The 20,210-nt window shown below is 48.5% G+C and overlaps 1 protein-coding gene across 7 annotated transcripts in view; it reads left to right on the forward strand.

Annotated features, from left to right (window-relative positions):
* The window catches only part of LOC101011777, a 154,612-nt gene that overhangs the window by 38,908 nt on the left and 95,494 nt on the right, over nt 1–20,210 (forward strand). For all 7 annotated transcript variants that reach the window (XR_004179846.1, XM_031658476.1, XM_031658471.1 and 4 more), the window contains 8 exons: nt 1,376–1,534; nt 2,902–3,026; nt 4,763–4,957; nt 11,194–11,352; nt 12,562–12,746; nt 13,616–13,798; nt 14,843–14,934; nt 19,114–19,277. Coding sequence is in view for 6 of the 7 variants with exons in the window: in XM_031658476.1 (XP_031514336.1) it covers nt 1,376–1,534; nt 2,902–3,026; nt 4,763–4,957; nt 11,194–11,352; nt 12,562–12,746; nt 13,616–13,798; nt 14,843–14,934; nt 19,114–19,277 (1,262 nt within the window). In the remaining variant the exon portion in view is untranslated. The remainder of the gene's footprint in view (nt 1–1,375; nt 1,535–2,901; nt 3,027–4,762; nt 4,958–11,193; nt 11,353–12,561; nt 12,747–13,615; nt 13,799–14,842; nt 14,935–19,113; nt 19,278–20,210) is intronic.

Consider the following 20,210-nt stretch of genomic DNA (forward strand, 5'->3'; position numbering starts at 1 on the left):
GTATTCTTTTAGTAGAGATGCTTTTGCCATGTTGGCCAGGCTGGTCTCGAGCTCCTGACCTCAGGTGATCTGTCTACTTCAGCCTCCCAAAGTGCTTGGGATGACAGGGGTGAGCCACTGGGCCCAGCCTCTTCATTGCTTTTGGTCTTTACCATGTCTGGGAGCTCATTTCTCATCTATAGCTCTTATAGACTCTTATCTGTGGCTGTGTGGCTGTTCCACCAGAAGTTTTACTATAACCCATTTTGCCAATCTCCATTGATAGACCTTTAGGCTGTTTCTTGTCTTTTGCCAGTAGAAGCAACAACCACAAACCTACCTGCACAGCTACCTTTGGCCCTTGAGTTAATCTCACTTTAGGATAATTTCCCAGAAGATAAGTTACTGTGGTAAAGGGTATGCACATTTAAAAGTCTGATGTGATGTTGTTGAATTACCTTCTGAAGAAATGGCACTATTGGAAGATACAGCTCTCTGCATTAGGAGTTTCAGGCCTGGAGTGGGATGTGTGCTGAACCCCTCCTCAGGGGATCAGCTGAGGGGCTCATCCTCCACGGTGGCCCTGGGGTACCACCTGATGTATTGCCCAGTGGGAACAAGTGGGCACCTTATCCCTAAAAACCCACATTCTGCTCTATTCTTTGACAGATTGTTCCAGAAGCCCCTGACTGGACCTTCTAAGAGCCCGGGACAATGTGGGGAGGGTTGGGGGCTCCCTGTGAGGCTCTAATATTCCCCATTGGACTCAATCCCATGAGGCTGTCATTTGATCTTTATCCCTCCAGGGACCCTCATGGGTCACACGTCACCTTTTGCTGATCCTGAAACATACTTAGTCTTTTAAGGTCCAGGCTCTGCTTTTAACTGATCTTCCCAAAAAGCCCTGCAAGGTACTTTGTTAGTTCCTTTTTCAGATGAGAAAACTAAGGTTCCAAGAGCTGGAACATCTAAGGCCACACTGGTACATGGTGGAACTAGGGTTTGAAATCAGGTCTGACTTCCCATTTTCACTGATGAGGAAACTGAAGCTCAGAGAGACAGAGGGACCACCTCGAGGTCACACAGCTTTTGAGCTTTGGGACTGGGTTCAGACTCAGGTCTGACTTTTGAGCCTATGACACCTTCCTTTCTCTTCTGGGAAGTGTGTCAGAATTCCATACACGGGCTGGATTTCCACGTTCTGTCAAGGCACAACTTGTTGGCTGCTGTTTCTTGAGAGAAGACGTAGGTCTCCGTAGCCAGGCTCCTGAGAAGCCCCCGTGTGAGAGAATTGCAGGACTGGGATGGGGGTCGGGGGAGGGTATTTTCTCTGGACAGTGCCAGCTCCAGGCCCTTTCCTCATGTCCCCTCCCTGCTGCCCACGACTCTATTCCAGTGGGTTCTTTTGTGTGGAGTCATCTCCTGCAGCTGCTGGAGACACGCGACCCCCTGAAACGGGCCCTCCGGGACACCCTCCCTGAGGACATCCTCAGCCAGGAGTTCCACCCGGAAATGTGGAAACACTCGTCCTATTCTGATGTCACCTTCCGATCAGGTATGGCCATCCTGGGCAGGCCCAGTCTTGCTCTGGGACCACAAAGGCTGGGGACCCTGGAGCTCCAGCTCTCGAGAGCATACGGATCAGACGTTGTGTCAAGCGGTCAGATACTTACATGCCAGTCGGGTGTGGTGGCTCAAACCCATAATCCCAGCAGTTTGGGAGGCTGAGGCAGGAGGATTACTTGAGCCCAGGAGGTCAAATCTGCAGTGAGTCATGATTGCACCACTGCACTCCAGCGTGGGTGACAGAGTGAGACCCTATCTCAAAAACAAAAAACAAAACCAACTTGCTGCTTGTTCAAACTTTTTTTGCAATATTTCCATAGCACCTGCTGCTTTTTTAGAGAAGTCATATCAGTTATTTTATGGTTTTCTGAATACTTACATCTTTTCTCTAAATTGGCTCTTTGTACCTTAGATTTATGTTAAAAAGGAAATTGTCTATCACTACCATTAATAGAAAATCAATTTAACTTTCTGTAAAGAGAAGATAGTCCTAAAAAGAAATACTGTACACCCAGAGGTGGGTAATGAAACACTGATATATTTGTATACATATGTGTGTGTATATATATATGTGTGTGTGTGTGTGTATATGTGTGTGTGTGTGTGTATATATATATGTATTTTTTGACACAGACTCTTGCCCTGTTGCCCAGGTTGGAGTACAGTGGCACAGTCTTGGCTCACTGCAACCTCCACCTCCAGGGTTCAAGTGATTCTTTTGCCTCAGCTTCCCGAGTAGCTGGGACTACAGGTGCGCACTGCCATGCCTGGCTAATTTTTGTACTTTTATTAGTAGAGATGGGGTTTCACCATGCTGGCCAGGCTGGTCTCGAACCCCTGGCCTCAAGTGATTTGCCCACCTCAGCCTCCCAAAGCTAGGATTACAGGCATGAGCTGCTGCGCCTGGCTGAAACACTGTTTTATTAAATTCTCCTGGATTCTGTGACTTGCTGAGGGCTATGAATTTTGAGAAGAGTTTTTTCCTGTGTTAAGAAGAGAGATTAGCCCCACACTGAGACTGCCTCTTTGTTGTAATTAAACAGAAAAGGAAAAAGGGAATCTCTTTCAAGCTAAGGCTCCAAAACTACCTCAGCCATTCTTGGAAGCCTGGGGTTGGGGTTTGGGTGCTCTGGGTACCTCCTCTCTGCCTGTCAGCAGAAGTGGGTGTGTGTGACTCTCGGTCCCGGACTCCCTCTGTTCTTGAAAAGGCTTAAGGCTGTTTCCCATCCTGGCCATGGAGAGGTGGGAAGACAACACCATGTGTCTGGCTCTGTCTCAGGGTATGGCCCCATGGTAATAGCCAGACCCCACTCTGAGTGTGCGCACAGTGTACTCATGTTCTTTTCTTACTCCTAGTGTCTGGAAGCCTGGGAGCCAACCTGGAGGGGACCCTTCTCTTCTCTCCTGCCTCCTTTCTCCCCCGTTCTGCCACAGTCAACCTGACCATCCACACCATGGGCCGTGCCTTCAACCTCCTGGAGGTTAGAGGGGAGCCTTGCTGTAGCCTCTGCAGGGCCTCTCCTAGACTTGGGGCCAAAAAATATCCCAGTCACTTAGCTGTCTGTCCATCCATCCCTTGATTCCATTGTTCAGTCCCCTCCCCCAGTATCTAGTCACCCACCCACCCATAGATATGTCCATACATCTATCAATTCACCTACATGCCTCCATTCCTCCATCCATCCCTCCCTCCATGTATGCATTCACCTGCTCATCTGTCCATCTGTCAGTCCACCCACATCCCTCTCATTCATCTCATCCATCCACTCACCCACCCATCCATTCATCCACTCACCCACCCACCCATCATCCATTCATCCACTCACCCACCCACCCAGCCACCATCCATTCATCCACTCACTCACCCACCCACCCATCATCCATTCATCCACTCACTCACCCACCCACCCACCCATCATCCATCCATCCATCATCCATCCATCCATCCATCCACCCAACCACCCACCCATGCACCCATCATCCACCCATCCATCCACCCACCCACCCACGCACCCATGCACCCATCATCCACCCATCCATCCACCCACCCACCCGTCATCCATCCATCCACCCACCCACCCACCCACCCATCATCTATCCAGCCATCATCCATCCATCTACCCACCCATGATCCATCCACCCACCTACCCATCCATCCATCCATCCATCCATCCATCCATCCATCCATCTATTCACTCATTCATTAATCCACCTACCAAACCACCCGCCCACCATCCATCCATTCACTTACTCATCTGTCCACCCATCTACCCATCCATGGACATACCCACCCTACCCATCTGTCTGTCCGTCTGTCCATCCATCCATGTAATTTCCCATCCATCTCTCTGTCTGCTGTCTAACCTACCCATCTATTCATCTGTTCTCCTACTCATCCATCTTTCATTCACTTAGCCATCCATGTCTACCCACATTCATCCATCAGCCCATCCTCTGAGTCACACATCCATCCATTATCCATCCATCCACTCACCAGTCATCACCAAGGGCTGGTCTCTGGTAACTTCTCTGAAAATGCTATCACAGATGTCTAGATGGAAAGAGGGAAGAAAGAATAGATGAAAGGAGAGAGGTCCATAAGAAAGGAAAAGTAGATAGATGGATAGGAATAAGGATGGATAGAACAAAGGAAAGAAAAGATGGAAGGTGGAGAGGCAGATAGATGAGTAGATGGGAAGGACAAAAGGATAGGTGAACAGAGGGTTGCACGGATGGGCAGATGGAAGACAGGAGGGACAGAAGAAAGGATCCACTTATTCAACTATCAAATTTTGAGAACCTCCACCCGCAGATCACGTCATGCAGGTGCCTAGTGATTGAGATATGAGTCCTTGGCCTCACCATGGATCTTTCGAGGAAGACACACATTCCAGTCTGAGTATATTGTGTGTGGGGCAGAGGAGGTGGGAAGAGAGTGACATGGGAGTTCAGGGAGGGCTTCCTAGAGGTGGTGACATTTGATCCAAGCCTTAAAGAATTGGCAAGAATTCTTGCCATGTGGTGTCTACCAAGCAGATACAGAGAGTGATGGATTTCCCAAGGTCGTGTACCTGAACCTAAGCCTAGGTGGGCACCAGGGAGCCTGGAGTGGCCTGCTCAAGCCTCTGGGTCCCCCATTCATATCCCCAGCCTGACAGCTCATCATCACCCCTGTAACTGAATTGTTCCTCCCTGAGCCCCTGGCTTCCCTTCCCAGCTTGGGCTCCGGCTGGAAAATGCTGAGGAAATTGCTCACAGGCTGTTTGGCAGGAAGTCATTCTGGGGCCAGGAAGACAGGAGAGAGGCCAAGCCAGAGAAGCCCCCAGGGCCAAAACCAGGGCCTGCACCACAGCCAGCCAGCCCCGAGTGTCCAGGAGACAGAGACAGAAGGATGAGAGACCTACAGCAGAAGGTAAGGGAGGTGGCCACACCCACCCTACTCCCCCAGGCAGGCCACCTCACTTCATGCTTGGGCTTTTGAACCTGAGACTTGGGTGTCTGTGAACTCTGACCCTGTCCCCTCCTTACAGAACTGAGTGGCTGGTTCAAATCTGAGTAGTCAACTGGCTTTATTTGGAAAAACTATTGCTTGAAATAGATCCTATGCATGGGAACATCCCTAAGTTGTAAGTGTACAGTTTGCCTGTCCACCACCTCAACACACCCATGTCACCAGCACCCAGACCATCTTCAGCTCCCAGCCTCCCCTTTGTCCTCCTGTTCTTGTTAATACCCGTCCTTAACCAGGGGTAACCACTCTTCTGACTTCTGGCAGCATCAATTCGTTCTACTTTTTTAAAATGAGCTTTGCTGAGATCTAATTGACACATGGTGAACAGTAGTACATGGTTAAGGTGAACAGCAGCACACGGTTAAGGTGAATGGCAGCACATGGTTAAGGTGAACAATTTGATACATTCTGACCCATGTACACACTCATGAGATCATCACCATGATAAAGCTTATGAACATACCCATCACCCCCAAAAGTCTCTTCCAGATCCTTAATAATCCCTTCCTCCGGTCAGGCATGGTGGCTCACGCCTGTAATCCCAGCACTTTGGGAGGCCAAGGCAGGCAGATCACGAGGTCAGGAGATCGAGACCATCCTTGCTAGTACAGTGAAACCCTGTCTCTAGTAAGAATACAAAAAATTAACCGGGCAAGGTGGCGGGCGCCTGTAGTCTGAGCTGCTCAGGAGGCTGACGCAAGAGAATGGTGTGAACCCAGGAGGCGGAGCTTACAGTGAGCCAAGATCACACCACTGCACTCCAGCCTGGGTGACAGAGTGAGACTCCGTCTAAAAAAAAAAAAAAAAAAAAAAAAAAAACCCTTTCCTCCTGCTCCTCCTCTGTCCCCAGAAACTAGTGAGAGGCTTTCTGTCACCATAGACTTGTTTGCATTTTCTAGAATATTACATAAATTAAATCACACAACATGTCCTTTTTTTTTTTTTTTTTTTTTTTTGGCAATGGTTCCCCTTTTTTTCAAGCTGGAGTGCAGCAGCGTGATCTCGGCTCATTGCATCCTTTGCCCCCCAAGGCTCAAGCAATCCTTCTGCCTCAGCTTCCAGAGTAGCTGAGACTATAGGCATGTGCCATCATGCCTGTCTAGTTCTTTAAAAAATAAATATTGTAGAGATGGGGTCTCACTATGTTGCCCAGGCTGATATCAATCTTCCTGGGCTTAAGCATTCCACCTGCCTTGGCCTCCCAAAGTGCTGGGATTACAGGTGTGAGTCACTGTGCTTGAGAACATGTCCTTTTTTCAAAAAGCATGTACTCTTTTTTTGTTTGGCTTCTTTTATTCAGCATAATTATTCTGAGACTCACCCATGCTATAGATTATAACATAGTTTGTTTCTTTTTATTGCTAAGTGGTATTCCATTGTATAGATATACCACAGTTTGTTTCTCCATTCACCTGTTGGTCGACATTTGAGTTGTTTCCAGGGTTTGGCTATTAAAAATAAAACTGCTATGAATATTTGTGTACAAGTCTTTAGGCATGTGCTTTTGTTTCTCTTGAATAATTAGTAGGTGTGACTGGATCATATGGCAGGTATATGTTTAATTTTTTTAAAGCTGCTGAACCATTCTCCCAAGTGGTTGTACTATTTTTGCATTCCCACCAGCAGTATGTGAGAGTTCTAGTTTCTCTACATCCTCACCAACACTTGGTATGGTTAGACTTTTTAATTTTAGCCATTCCAATAATGTGTTGTTGTATCTTGTGGCTTTAATTTGCATTTCCCTAATGACTAATGACATTGATCATCTTTTCACGTGCTCATTTGCTATTGTACGTCTTCTTTGGTGAAATGTACATTCAAATCTTTTGCTCATCTTATTTTGTTGGCTTGTTTTCTTATTATTGAGTTTTGAGAATTCTTTCTATATTCCAGAAACATGTTGTTAGTTTTTTCTTTTCTTTCTTTTTTTAGAGTTGAGGTCTGGTTCTGTCATCCAGGCTGGAGTGCAGTGGTGTGATCATAGTTCACTGCAATCTTGACCTGCTGGGCACAAGTGATCTTCTTGCCTCAGCCTCCTGAGTAGCTGGGACTGTAGGCAGTACTGCCACACTTGGCGAAGTTTTTTTCTCTTTTTGTTAAGATGGGGTCTCACTGTGTTGCCCAGGCTGATCTTGAACTCCTGGCCTCAAGCGATCCTCCTGCCTTAGCCTCCCAAAGTGCTGGGATTACAGGTGTGACCCACCACGCCTGACCAGAAACAAGTTCTTCATTAGACATGTAACTCAGAAATATGTTCTCCCAGTCTGTGGTGTGTCTTTTTGTTCTCTTAATGGTGTCTTTCAAACAATAGCAGGAAGTCTTAATTTTGATGAAGTCAAGTTTATTAGTTTCTTTGACTGATAGTGCTTCGACTGTTACAGCTCAGACATTTTTGCCCGATGGGATGTTACAGAGATTCTCATAGGACCTTCTGCAGACCTCCGAGCATGCTCTCTGTTCAGCTCTCTGCTTTCTGGTACCCTCCCCTGCAAAGTCCAGCTGCCAGGGTCTCCCCACACCCCCAGCTCCTCAGTTTAGGGAGTCCCCCAGCTCAGCCTCCATTCCCCTTCCTTGTGCTGCAGCCTGGACACTGACTCCAGGTGGGAAACTGTGCTCATCTCGCTTGTTTCCATCTCTTGGAGTGCATCATCTTGGGTTGCCTGATGTCTGTGTCTTGGGGACCATTGTTGAGCCTGTGTCATCTGGGTTACCAGCTGCTTCCTGTGGGAGGTTGAACCCAGTCTTCATGAGTCCAATTTGGTCAGCAGTAGAAATCACATCCAGTTCCTTCTGTAAACGTTATATAAATGGAATCATTCACAGTGTACTCTTGTTTTTAAGAGATGAAATTCTCATATGTAAAAATAACCATTTTAAAGTGAACAATTGGCCGGATATGGTGACTCATGTCTGTAATCCCAGCACTTTGGGAGGCCGAAGTAGACAGATAACTTGAGCTCAAGAGTTCGAGACCAGCCGGCTCAACATAGTGAAACCCTATCTCTATTGAAAATACAAAAAAAATTTGCTGGGCTGGTGGTGCACTCCTGTAATTACAGCTATTCTGGAGGCTGAGGCGGGAAAATCACTTGAACCGGGGAGGCAGAGATTGTCAAGAGTCAAGATAGCGCCACTGCACTCCAGCCTGGGTGACAAAGACTGTGTCTCAAAAATAATAATAATAATAATAATAATAATAAATCGAATAGGGCTGGGTGCAGTGGCTCATGCCTGCACTTTGGGTGGCTGAGGTGGGCGGGATTGCCTGAGGTCAGGAGTTTGAGATCAGCCTTGCCAACGTGGTGAAACCCCGTCTCTACTAAAAATACAAAAATTAGCCAGGCACCTATAATCCCACCTACTTGAGAGACTGAGGCAGGAGAATTGCTTGAACCCAGGAGGCAGAGGTTGCAGTGAACCAAGGTCTCACCATTGCACTCCAGCCTGGGCAACAAAAGTGAGACTTCGTCTCAAAGAAAAAAAAGTGAACAATTCCGTGGTGTTTAGTATAGTCACCGTATTATACCACCACCACTTCTGTCTGGTTCCAGAACATTTTTATCACCCCTAAAGGAGACACTGTATCCATGAGTCGCTCCCCAGCAGCTCCTCCTCCTAGTCTCCAACAGCCATCAATTTGCTTCCTGTCTCTGTGGATTTACCTCTTCTGGATATTTCATATAAATGGAACCATATAATATGTGACCTTTGTGTCTGGCTTCTTTCTCTTAGCCTAGTGTGTTGGAAGTTCACCCACATTGTAGCGTAGCTCAGTACTCCATTCCTGTCTAAGGTCAAGTCATGTTTCATTGAATGGATGTACCACATGTTTATCCATTCATTCAGTGATGGACATTTGGGTGGTTTCTGCCTTTTGGTGACTGAATAGTGCTGCTCCTATACTTCTTTTTGTGTCTGACTTTGGTTTAAAATTGGTGAGATTTCGCTATACTGTGGTTTGGATTTATAATTTGTTCCTTTTCATAGCTGCATAGTATTGCATTGTGTGAACATAAAACAATTTCTGTATCCATCAGTTGCTGGCTATTACGAACAGTGCTGTGAAGACTCTTGGGTCTGCCTTCTTAGGGGACGTGTGTATTCATACCTGTCAGGCATACACTTAGGAGTGAAATTGCTTAGTCTTAGGGTGTATATATCTTTAGCCTACTTTTTCTCTTATTATTATCACTTGAGTATTTTCTTACTTAGAAGCTCAACATGTGCAGGTATTTTAATATTCATCCTATGGGTAGGGACCACAGTTTACCTAACCATTTTCCCATTGATGGAGTTTTAGATTATTGACAACATTTTGCTCTTATGAAATGTCATTGCCGTGTACATCTGATAGTGACCAAAGTGGATGGTTGGGACCTTGGTTCACTTGGTCACATGTTTCCTAACTACCAAGTATAAAACCAGGGCCTGGGAATACCAGGATGAGCAGGGCAATAATCTCTGCTGTTAAAAGCATCTTGGACTAGAGCTGGGGGCAGCAAGAGACTTGAAAGAGGGAGATGGGCTAGGTATAAACAGTTTTTCATAGAATGCACAATCCCCTTGGTCTGTTGTTTTCTCACTTTTCCTAGAGACTCACATCCCGAGAAATATTCTGCATGAGCGCAGTGATGAATGGCAGCAGATACTTGGCCTCAGTGTTGGAGAGACAATAGGGAGTGGTGGGGACTGTGGCGGACAGAGGAAGCCCGTGGCCCAGCTAAAGTGGCAGCCACTGCTCAGCTCTGGTCCTTTGTTGTCCCTTGTTGTGGGGAGGGTGGGCAGCCCGATGTTTCTCTTTATAGAGAAGCCGGAGAGCTGGGTTTTATGTAAAATCTCCCAATTTCCAAATTCAATTTATAAAAAAACGTACGTGGCATGAAAAACAATCAAAGACTAAAAAACTGCCATGAACCAGACACCAGGGAGATACGGCAACAAGAGGCAGTGGGGTTTGCCTGATTGCATCTTGGGGTGGAAAGAGGACGTTAATGGAAAAACTGGTGAAATGTAAATGAACTCTCAAGTTTAGTTAATGGAGACATACCAATGTTGATTTGTCAGCTTGCACCGTGCATCTTGGTAATGTAAGATGTTAACAATGGGGAAATCAGTTGAATGATACGTGGGAACTCTCTGTACTGTCTTTGCAAATTTTCCTTTTTTCTTTTCTTTTCTTTTTCTTTTTTTTTCAGAGACAGGGTCTTGCTCTGTCTGTTGTCCAGGGTGGAGTGCAGTGGCATGATCATAGCTCGCTGCAGCCTTGAAATCCTGGGCTCAAGTGATCCTCCCACCTCAGCTTCCCAAGTAGCTGGAACTACAGACGGTTGCCAGCATACCTGGGTTTTTTGTTTTTGTTTTTTTTCCTAATTTTGTAGAGACAGGGTCTTGATATGCTTTCCAGGCTTGTCTTAAACTCCTGGCCTCAAGCAATCCTCCTTTCTCGGCCTCCCAAGTGCTGGGACTAGAGGCATGAGCTACTATGCCAAGTCAGTTTTCAACTCTTCCATAAATCTAAGATTATTCTAGAATAAAACCTTTATGAAAACATACACACACACTCTGAGCATTGCACACTACTGTGCAAGTCAGAGAAAACACATCTGGGTTGGGATTTGGTTCATGCTCTAGGAGTTTTGCAAGCCTCATCTGGACCCCACAAGTTGTTGACGTTTCTCTCCAGACACCCCTTCCCCCTCCCAAAGTACAGGCACTTGGCCCTGTGTATTAGTTCGTTCTCGTGCTACTGATAAAGACATACCAGAGACTGGGCAATTTACGAAACAAAGAAAATTTAGTAGATTTACAGTTCCAAGTGGCTGGGGAGGCCTCAAAATCATGGTGGAAGTCAAGGAGAGGAAGTCACATCTTACATGGATGACAGCAGGCAACGAAAGAGCTTGTGCAGAGAAACTCCCATTTTTAAAACCATCGTATCTCCTGAGCCCATTCACTATCCCGTGAACAGCACGGGAAGGACCCGCCCCCATGGTTCAGTCATCTCCCATAGGGTCCTCCCCATAGCATGTGGGAATTATGGGAGCTATAAGATGAGATTTGGGTGGGGATACAGCCAAAGCATATCACTCTGCTAACCCTGACCCTGTTCTTTGTGACCTGTCTGGGCCCTCCCCCAGGTGACCCGGAGGCGTGGGGCCACCCAGCGGGCTCTGCGATGCGAGTTGAGCATGAAGGTGCTGGGGCAGGAGCTGAGCTTTGTGAACTGCGGAGCCACAGGGAGTCACGTGAACCACCGGTCCCTGAACCTGGCCGAGCTCGTCATTAGGCTCATGAAGGTAGCTCCTGCCTGCCCCTGCCCATGCCATCTGCCCTGTGACACTTTAACATAACAGTTAAGGGCATGAAATTTGGAGTCAGGCTGCCCAAGGTCAAATCCCAGCTCTGTCATTTACCTCTTCGAACCTGTTGATTCACTTACCATGGTCTTAGTTTCTGCATCTGTGAAACGGGGATAATAAATAAAAAATAACAAAATATCTGGCTGGCCGAAGTGGCTCACGCCTGTAATCCCAGCACTTTGGGAGGCCGGGGCGGGTGGATCACCTGAGATCAGGAGTTTGAGACCAGCCTGGCCAGCATGGCAAAACCCCATCTCGACTAAAAACACAAAAATTACCCAGGCGTGGTGGAGGGCATCTGTAGTCCCAGCTACTTGGGAGGCGGAGGCAGGAGAATTGCTTGAACTTGGGAGGCAGAGGTTGCAACGAGCAGAGATTGCACCACTGCACACCAGCCTGGGCGACAGAGTGACACCATCTCAAAACAAAAAAACCCAGAATATCCATTCATAGAGCAATTGTATTAAAGGAGCTAATATGGTGAAAATGCAGCAAGATGCTTTCAGCTTGCCCGGTGCATACTAACGGCAGGATCCACGTTCCTCCCCACCTAACTGAACCTGATCCCTGACCTTTTCTCATAAGCAAACTGCCTGGGTTAATACCTAGCTCCATCCCTTTCTAGTTACCAGGCCTTGATGGGACATTTATCTTTGTGGTCTCAGTTTCCTCATCCAGAAACTAGAATCACGTGCCCTTTGAGGACAAATGAAATCTACTGTACTCAGTACTCAGAGGGTGCCTGGCTCACAACAGGGGTGGCCACGTGTCCCCTTATGGTTTCTTTCTTTCTGTCTATCTGTCTTTCTGCATGCCTTCCTTTCTTCCTTTCTTCTTTTTGAGATAGAGTCTTGCTCTGTTGCCTAGGCTGGAGTGCAGTGGCATGATCTCGGCTCACTGTAACTTCTGCCTCCCCGGTGCAAGCAACTCTCTTGCCTCAGCCTCCCAAGTGGCTGGCACTACAGTCATGCACCACCACGCCAGCTAATTTTTGTATTTTTAGTCGTGATGGGATTTCCGCATGTTGGCCGAGCTGGTCTCGAACTCTTGGGCTCAAGTGATCCATCCACCTCAGCCTCCCAAAGTAGAGGGATTACAGGCCTGAGCCACCACGCCCGGCCCCCGCTTATGGTTCTTTACCTGCAGGGGCAGGAGGTGCAGATGAACCGGAGGCTGTGCCTGGCCACAGAGGAGCTGGTCTTTCCCACGGTGTCTGGCCTTCCTGCCCGGCTGACCCTAAACGCTTCAGCTGCCATCAGCATTCGGGTCCGAGGAACCGCTGACTTCCAGCAGCGCTCGAATTTCTCCGTGAATGGTTATGTCAAGCCCAGGTATCTAGCTCCTGTGAGCTGGCACAGATTAGGTGGCATGATCCCATCCCTACAAAGGGCTGCAGAGGCCTGGGTGACATCCACATGGGTAAAAGGGAATCCCTATTCTGCAGAACACCTGTGCCAAGAGACTGTGTGCAGAGATGCTAGGTGGTTAGATCCAGTTTACAGGTGGGAAGACTGAGGCTCAGGTCCGGTCACGTGTTCAAGGTCACACTGCAATGCAAGGTGGCTGGCCACAACCGTATGCCCTTCCATCTACCCCACTCAGAAGGGAGGAGAGCAGTTAGCCTTGAGCTCACTGAACTCGTGCAACCCCCTCCCGACCAAGCAAGGCTGGTGCTGCTTCTTCCCACTGACAGATGAGGAAACCAAGGTTGAAGGTGAGGACACTGACAACCTGGGGCCACATGGCGCCAGAGCACCTGAGCAGAATGTGTGCAATATTTGGTCTGATTCCAGAACCTGCTGTGGTGCTGCTGAGCATCTGTCCCCAGCCCCTCAGCTGAGCTGTCCTTGGGTCCTGGGTCTGACATGGGGAACATGGATGCCCTAGGCTGGGTGCTCTCTGGTGTGAAGAGCCTGGGCTGGGACTTAGACAGCCAGGGTTCACGTGTCCCAGCCGCATGCTTTGTCCCAGTCATGGAACCCAGGCAGGTGCTTTCACCTCTCTGAGCCTCAGTTTCCCCATCCGTAAGAGGGATTAGTGCAGGTGAGGACTGGAAAGTGCTTGGTGCACGTACAGCCTGTGGGGGGCAGTGGTGGAGGGGCTGCTGTGGCTCAAGACTGAAGGGGGCTGCTGGGGGTGGTAGGCAGGGTCTGTGGCCCCAGGGCCCTCGGGATGTAGCTGGTACATGCCTGTCCTTCAGTGCCCTGCTCCAGATCTCGGCTCAGATGGGCACAGCGGGCACCCTGGGGCAGGCCGGGCTGAGGTGGGTGACCAGCGTCCGTGGCGCCACCAGCCTGGATGGCGGGATCCAGGTGCAGAAGGGCCAGGACCTCAAGGTGCATCTGAACATGCCCGAGGAGGCCATGGAGCTGCTCAGCTTCAGGTGGGTGCCCAGTGCTGGCAGAAAGGGAACCATGAGCGCGAGGGTGCAGGTGAGCAGGTGTGTGGTGTGTGTGCATGCATGTGAGTGTGTGATCACATGTCTGCATGTGTGCATGGGGACGTGCATGGGTATGGATGTGACATTAGCATGCAAGTGTGTTAGTATGTGCACCCTTGAACCTGTGTCTGAGTACACATAATCTGGCATATGAGCGCGTGTGTGAGCTGCTGTGTGCATGAGGGTGTGTCCGTGAGTGTGTCAGTGAGGAGTGAGTGTGTTATGGGAGTGCGTGTGTGTCCACAAGCATGTGTGCCTGTTGACTGTGAGGGGTGGGTGTGTCTGACAGGGACCGTGGGCAGCTGAGAGATGATAGCTGGAGAACTTTCAGACCCCTCAGCTCTTTCCTGCAGTCCCTCTGGGGCATGCTTGTCTGTGACCCCTAGCGAGGTGACTCTTGGAGAGGGGCAATTTCAGAGGGAGTGAGAGTCCAGGCTGCCCTACCTACCCACATTCTTTCCCTAATCCTGTCCCATGGGGACTTTGCCTACCTGGCTCCTCCCTCCTCCCACCTGCCCCTGTTTGCTGCCCCTCACTCACTGTCCCCCTCCATCCTGACCCCCTCCCGCCAGCCTTCTTTCCATGCTCCTAAAGCGGCCAACTCGTTCCTACCCCAGGGTCTTTGCACCTGCTGTGTCCTCTGTGTGGAATATAGCTCCTTCTCATCCTTTGGATTTCTGCTCAAATGTTATCTCTGCAGAGAACTCCCTCTACTGCAGCTAGGGGAGGCGCTGCTCTATCTCTGAGACAGCCCCCTGCCGTGCTACCTCCATGTGGGTTTCTCACAGCACTTGTCAGTCTCTGTGGTCCTCAGCATCTGTCCCTGTGCCCATGGAGTGTCACTCCACTAGCTTGTGCACTGCCCAAAGGCTGGCCCTGTTCAGGGTAGAATTTGCCCCTGTGCCAAGCTCTGGCAGCTTAAGGTGTTACTTGTCTAATGAATGAATGAAAATGAGGTGTCTGACACTGTTCTCCTTCCCTACCCAGCTCTCAGCTATACCTCATCACCAGGGATGGCATGAGGAGCCTCAGACACATCCCTGGCCCTTCTGAGGCCCAGTCCTGTACTGGTGAGGAAGGTAGGCAGCGGGGCCTCCATGCCATCGTCCCAAGGTGGGCATCCTGGGGTTGAAGGGAGAAATACCAGCTCCAGATCCCAGAGTTGCTCTCCTGCCCTAAAAGTATTCATATTCTGCAAACCAAAAAGTATCTGAGACAGGTCTCAATCAATTTAGATGTTTACTTTGCCAAGGTTAAGGACATGCTTGGAAATAAAGGAACACAAATCCACAGAACAATCTGTGGTCTTTGCCTTTTTCCAGAGATGATTCTGAAAGCTTCAAGGTTTTTTTTTTGTTTGTTTTGTTTTTGCTTTTTTTTGTTTTGTCTTTACTTTAAGTTCTGGGATACATATGCACAATGCGCAGGTTTGTTACATAGGTATACATGTGTCATGGTGGTTTGCTGCACCCATCGTCATCAAGGTTTTAAGCCCCGCGTGCATTAGTATTTGTCCTAATACTCTCCCTCCCTTTGTTTAAAGGAGAAAAGAAGGCTGGAGGGGAAAGAGGGAGGGTATGGTCACATGACTGAATCCACAGGCTGCAAGAGGAAAGGAACAGGGAGGGGAATAGTCACTTACATATTCATCCTTGCTCAATAAATCAACGCCTTACATAAAATAAGGTGAACATAGAATAGCTGCGCAAATATTTAACCTTTTATCTGTAGCTACCTGCTTGGGAACAAAAGAGAAGGCAGCTTTTTGCATGACTCCGCTTCCAGCTTAATATTTTCCTTTGGCATAGCGAATTGGGATCCCAAGATTGTACTTTTATTATTATTATTGAGACAGGGTCTCTGTCGCCCAGACTGGAGTGCAGTGGTGCTATCATGGCTCACAGAAGCCTCCATCTCCCCAGGCTCAAGTGATCCTCCCACCTCAGCCTCCTGAGTAGCTGGGACTACAGGCACTTACCACCCTGCCCAGCTAATTTTTTTTTTTTTTTTTTTTTTTCCCGTATTTTGTAGAGACAGGGTTTTACCATGTTATCCAGGCTGGTCTCAAACTCCTGGGCTCAAGTGATCCACCTGCATCTGCTTCTCAAAGTACCGGGATTACAGGCATGAGCCACTTGCATCTGGCTTTCTTTTCCTTTACCAACCACTTCTGTCAATGATAATGCTTCTAGAACTCTACCCTATAAAAGCAAAGCAAAATCACTTAAAAATGCTCTGTGCACAGAGATGTTTGTTGCATCATTATTTAGAACAAAAAATAGGAAGCAACTCAAATATTCCAGAGTAGGCAAAATGGGTAATTATAAGGGCCAGTGAGCTAAGCGTAGGTTGTTACATTAAGAGGTTAAAAAGAGTCAAAAGAAGAATATCTTGTATCATGAAAACTTCATGAAATTGAAATTTCAGTGTCCAGAAAGAAAGTTGTATGGGAACACAGCCACACCCCCTTCATTTGCATATAACCTATAGCTTTGTCCCACAACAGCAAAACTGAGTACTTGCAAGCTAGACCGTATGACCCCAAAGCATAAAATGTTGACTATCTGGCCGGCGGATAGCTAGCTCGCGCCTGTAATCCCTGCATTTTGGGAGGCCGAGGTGAGAGGATTCCTTGAGTCCAGGAGTTCAAGACTAGCCTGGGTAACATAGTGAGGCCTTGTCTCCACAAAAATTAACAAAGTAGCCAGGCATGGTGGCATGCACCAGTAGTCCCAGCTACTTGGAAGGATGACAGGAAGATCACTTGAGCCCAGGAGGTCGAGGCCACAGTGAGCTGTGTTCATGCCACTGCACTCAAGCCAGGGTGCCCAAGGAGGATTCTGTCTCTAGCTAGCTAGCTAGGTAACTGACTAAACAATCTGGCCCTTTACCAAGAACGTTTGCTGGCTCCTGGGTTGGTAAGTGATTGACATACTGCATAACTTTTTTTTTTTTTTTCAAGACGGAGTTTCACTCTTGTCACCCAGGCTGGAGTGCAATGACGTAATCTCAGCTCACTGCAACCCCTGCCTCCCAGGTTCAAGTGATTCTCCTGCCTCAGCCTCCCAAGTAGCTGGGATTACAGGTGCATGTCACCACGCCTGGCTAATTTTTGTATTTTTAGTAGAGACGGGATTTCACCACATTGGCCAGGCTGGTCTCAAACTCCTGACCTCAGGTGATCCGCCTGCTTTGGTCTCCCAAACTTTTAAATTCCATTATGAGTGAGCTGTTTTAGTGAGAAACTTCTTTAATAATAATACCAAGTGTGAGGCAGCAACACTGAATATGATCTCAACTGGGTAAAAAGACAGGAAATAAATGTGCCAAATAATAGCACATCTTGCAATATATATACACACATATATATGTATGTGTGTATATATATGTATATACATATATATGTGTCTATATATGTGTATACATATATATTAGTAAGGTTGGGGAGGGCTCTTTTTAATGAAGTGATACAAATTTTGCTTCATGATAATTTTCCTTTTTTGCATTTAACTTGTATTTAAAATTGTAAATAAACTCATTTACAATACAGAACATATACAGAAAAAATTTTTAAAATCTTTCAATTTTTCTAACTTTCTGCAACAAGTACATTTTTTTGTTTTTTTTTTTTTTGAGACAGTGTGTTGCTCTGTTGCTCAGACAGGAGTGCAGTGGCGCAATCTTGGCTCTCTGTAACCTCTGCTTTCTGGGTTCAAGTGATTCTCCTGAGTAGTTGAGATTACAGGTGCCTGCCACCATGACCAGCTAATTTTTTTTATTTTTAGTAGAGATGGGGTGTCACTGTGTTGGCCAGGCTGGTCTCGAACTCTTGACCTCAGGTGATCTGCCCACCTTGGCCTCCCAAAGTGCTGGGATTACAGGCATCAGTGACCACATCCAGCCAACAAGTACATTTTTATAATTGGGTTAAGAGTTACTACAAAAGACATTAGTGTAGGCCCGGTGCTGTTCTCAACACTTACTGACCTGTTAGTCCTCACAGCTATGCCATGAGACAGGAACTATTATCATTAGCAGTACAAGATGAGAAACACTGACGCCCTTACAGTCAGTCAAGGGAGTAATAGCAATAGTAATAATGGGAAAGAAACTTTGAGACCCAGAGAGGTTAAGTAATTTGTCCAAGGTCACACAACTGGGAAGTGGCTGAGCCTAGAATTTGAACAAGGCATTCTTGCTCCAGAGCCTGTGTTCTACACAGTATTGCCTGACACTCTTTTTAAAAAGTATACCAGGAGCCAGGCACGGTACCTCATGCCTGTAATCCCAGCGTTTTGGGAGGCCAAGGCAGGCAGATCACCTGAAGTCAGGAGTTCAAGACCAGCCTGGCCAACATGGTGAAATCCCATCTTTACTAAAAATACAAAAACTAGCCAGGCATGGTGGCTCATGCCTGTAATCATCCCTTGGCAGTCCCGCCCCTGCTGGCCTCCCTCCCTGACTGTCCTCCAGACTCGCTGCCCTGAAGACACACTGCCCCTTTTTCAAGGCCACACTAATGCCTGCCCCAGGGCATTGCACTGGGTGTTTCCCTTGCCAGTAATACTCTTCCCCAGGACATCCACCTAACTCCCTCCCTTGCTCCTTTCAAGTGTCCTTCAATGGGACCCCTCAGAGGCTGCCTTCCCGGGACCCCCTGTCCAGACCAGCACCCCTGTCAGGGCCCCTAACCATTGACTTTGCCAGCACACTCACTGGCGGCTGCCGTCTTAGGTCGTCCTGTGCCTCCTCTCTAGGACGTAGCTATTCAGAAGGCTGAGGCAGGAGAATCACTTGAACCTGGGAGGCAGAGGTTGCAGTGAGCTGAGATTGTGCCACTGCACTCCAGCCTGGGTGACAGAGCGAGACTCTGTGTGGGAAAAAAAGTCTACCAGGGGTTCTCAGCTGGGGCAGTTTTGACCCTACAGGAGACATTTGGTAATATGTGCAGAAATATTTGATTGTTGGTAAGGGTAACTGGCATCTAGCGGATAGGGACCCACGATGCAGCAAAACATCCTATAATGCACAAGACAGCCCCCCAGATAAGATGATCTGACCCCAAATGTCAGTAGTGCTGAGGTGGAGAAACCCTGGTCTACATACCACTGCCTCACAGGATTCCTGTCTACATGGTGCCTTTCTTCAGAAGAAATCAGAGAAGTGCTTTCTTCGCTGATGTGGCAGCGGTAGGCACCCATGCCCAGAGCCCTCTGGGTCTCCACTGACCAGTGCTGCCTGCTTACCTCTCTCTGCAGTGTCCTACACCTGGGGCTGGCGGCTGTGCACTGAAGTGACCTGGCCGGTGCCTGGCCAGCCCTACGTGCTCTCATTGCCTGTGTTTGCGGCCGTGATGCTGCAGAAGCGGGACCCGGGGCTCCGACAGTATCTGCTGGAAGCTGCGTATACCCTGCAGCCCCAGGTGGGCCCTAGGGAACAGCCATGTGGTGGGTCTCCTTAGGTCAGCACTGGCTCACCCAAAAGGATGTGGGGCTCCTCTGTGGCGCTGTTGGGCTGTGCTGCTCTTGCTATAGGTTTCTTCTGGACCCTTGCACATACTGATTCTCTGTCTGGGGCTGTATGACACATTAACTCTGAATCAGTCTTCAGATCTCATTTCAGGGGTCACTTCCTCAGGGAAGCCTGCCTTGGTTACCCCAGAGCACATCATATTCTTCTGTGACTTGTCTTAAGACATCCACGTTTCTTCCCTTTTGATCACTTCTGTTTCTCAGTGAAGCTAGCTAGTTAATGTCTGTCTTCCCTGCTGGTGGCTCAGTTCCTGGCAGCAGATTCAGGGTTTGTTTTACTTACCCCTGTGTCATCAGCATCTGGTCCAGAGGAGGCACTCAGCGGCCTCCTGTCTGACCCCCCAGCTCCTGCTCTGGTCTCCTTACCATCTTAACCAGCAGCCAGATGGGCCCTCTGAAATCCTAGCTGGATCGTGTCCCTCCTCTGCATGAACCACCCCGCTGTAGCTCCTGTTACCCTTAGAGTAAGAGCCAGACGCCGTGACCCACAGGCCCTTGGCAGTCCCGCCCCTGCTGGCCTCCTTCCCTGACTCTCCTCCAGACTCACTGCCCTGAAGACACACTGGCCCCCTTTTCAAGGCCATGCGCATGCCTGCCCCAGGGCCTCTGCACTGGCTGTTTCCCCTGCCAGGAACACTCTTGCCTGGCACAGCCACCTAACTGCGTCCCTTGCTCCTTTCAAGTGTCCTTCAATGGGACCCCTCAGAGGCTGCCTTCCCAGGCCCCCCTGTCTAGACCAGTGCCCCAGTCAGGGCCCCTAAACCATTGACTTGGCCAGCACACTCACCGGAGGTTGCTGTCTTACCATTCTTGCGTCTGGTGGC

The sequence above is a fragment of the Papio anubis genome, chromosome 18 (genome assembly GCF_008728515.1).
Source record: "Papio anubis isolate 15944 chromosome 18, Panubis1.0, whole genome shotgun sequence".
Classification (NCBI taxonomy): domain Eukaryota; kingdom Metazoa; phylum Chordata; class Mammalia; order Primates; family Cercopithecidae; genus Papio; species Papio anubis.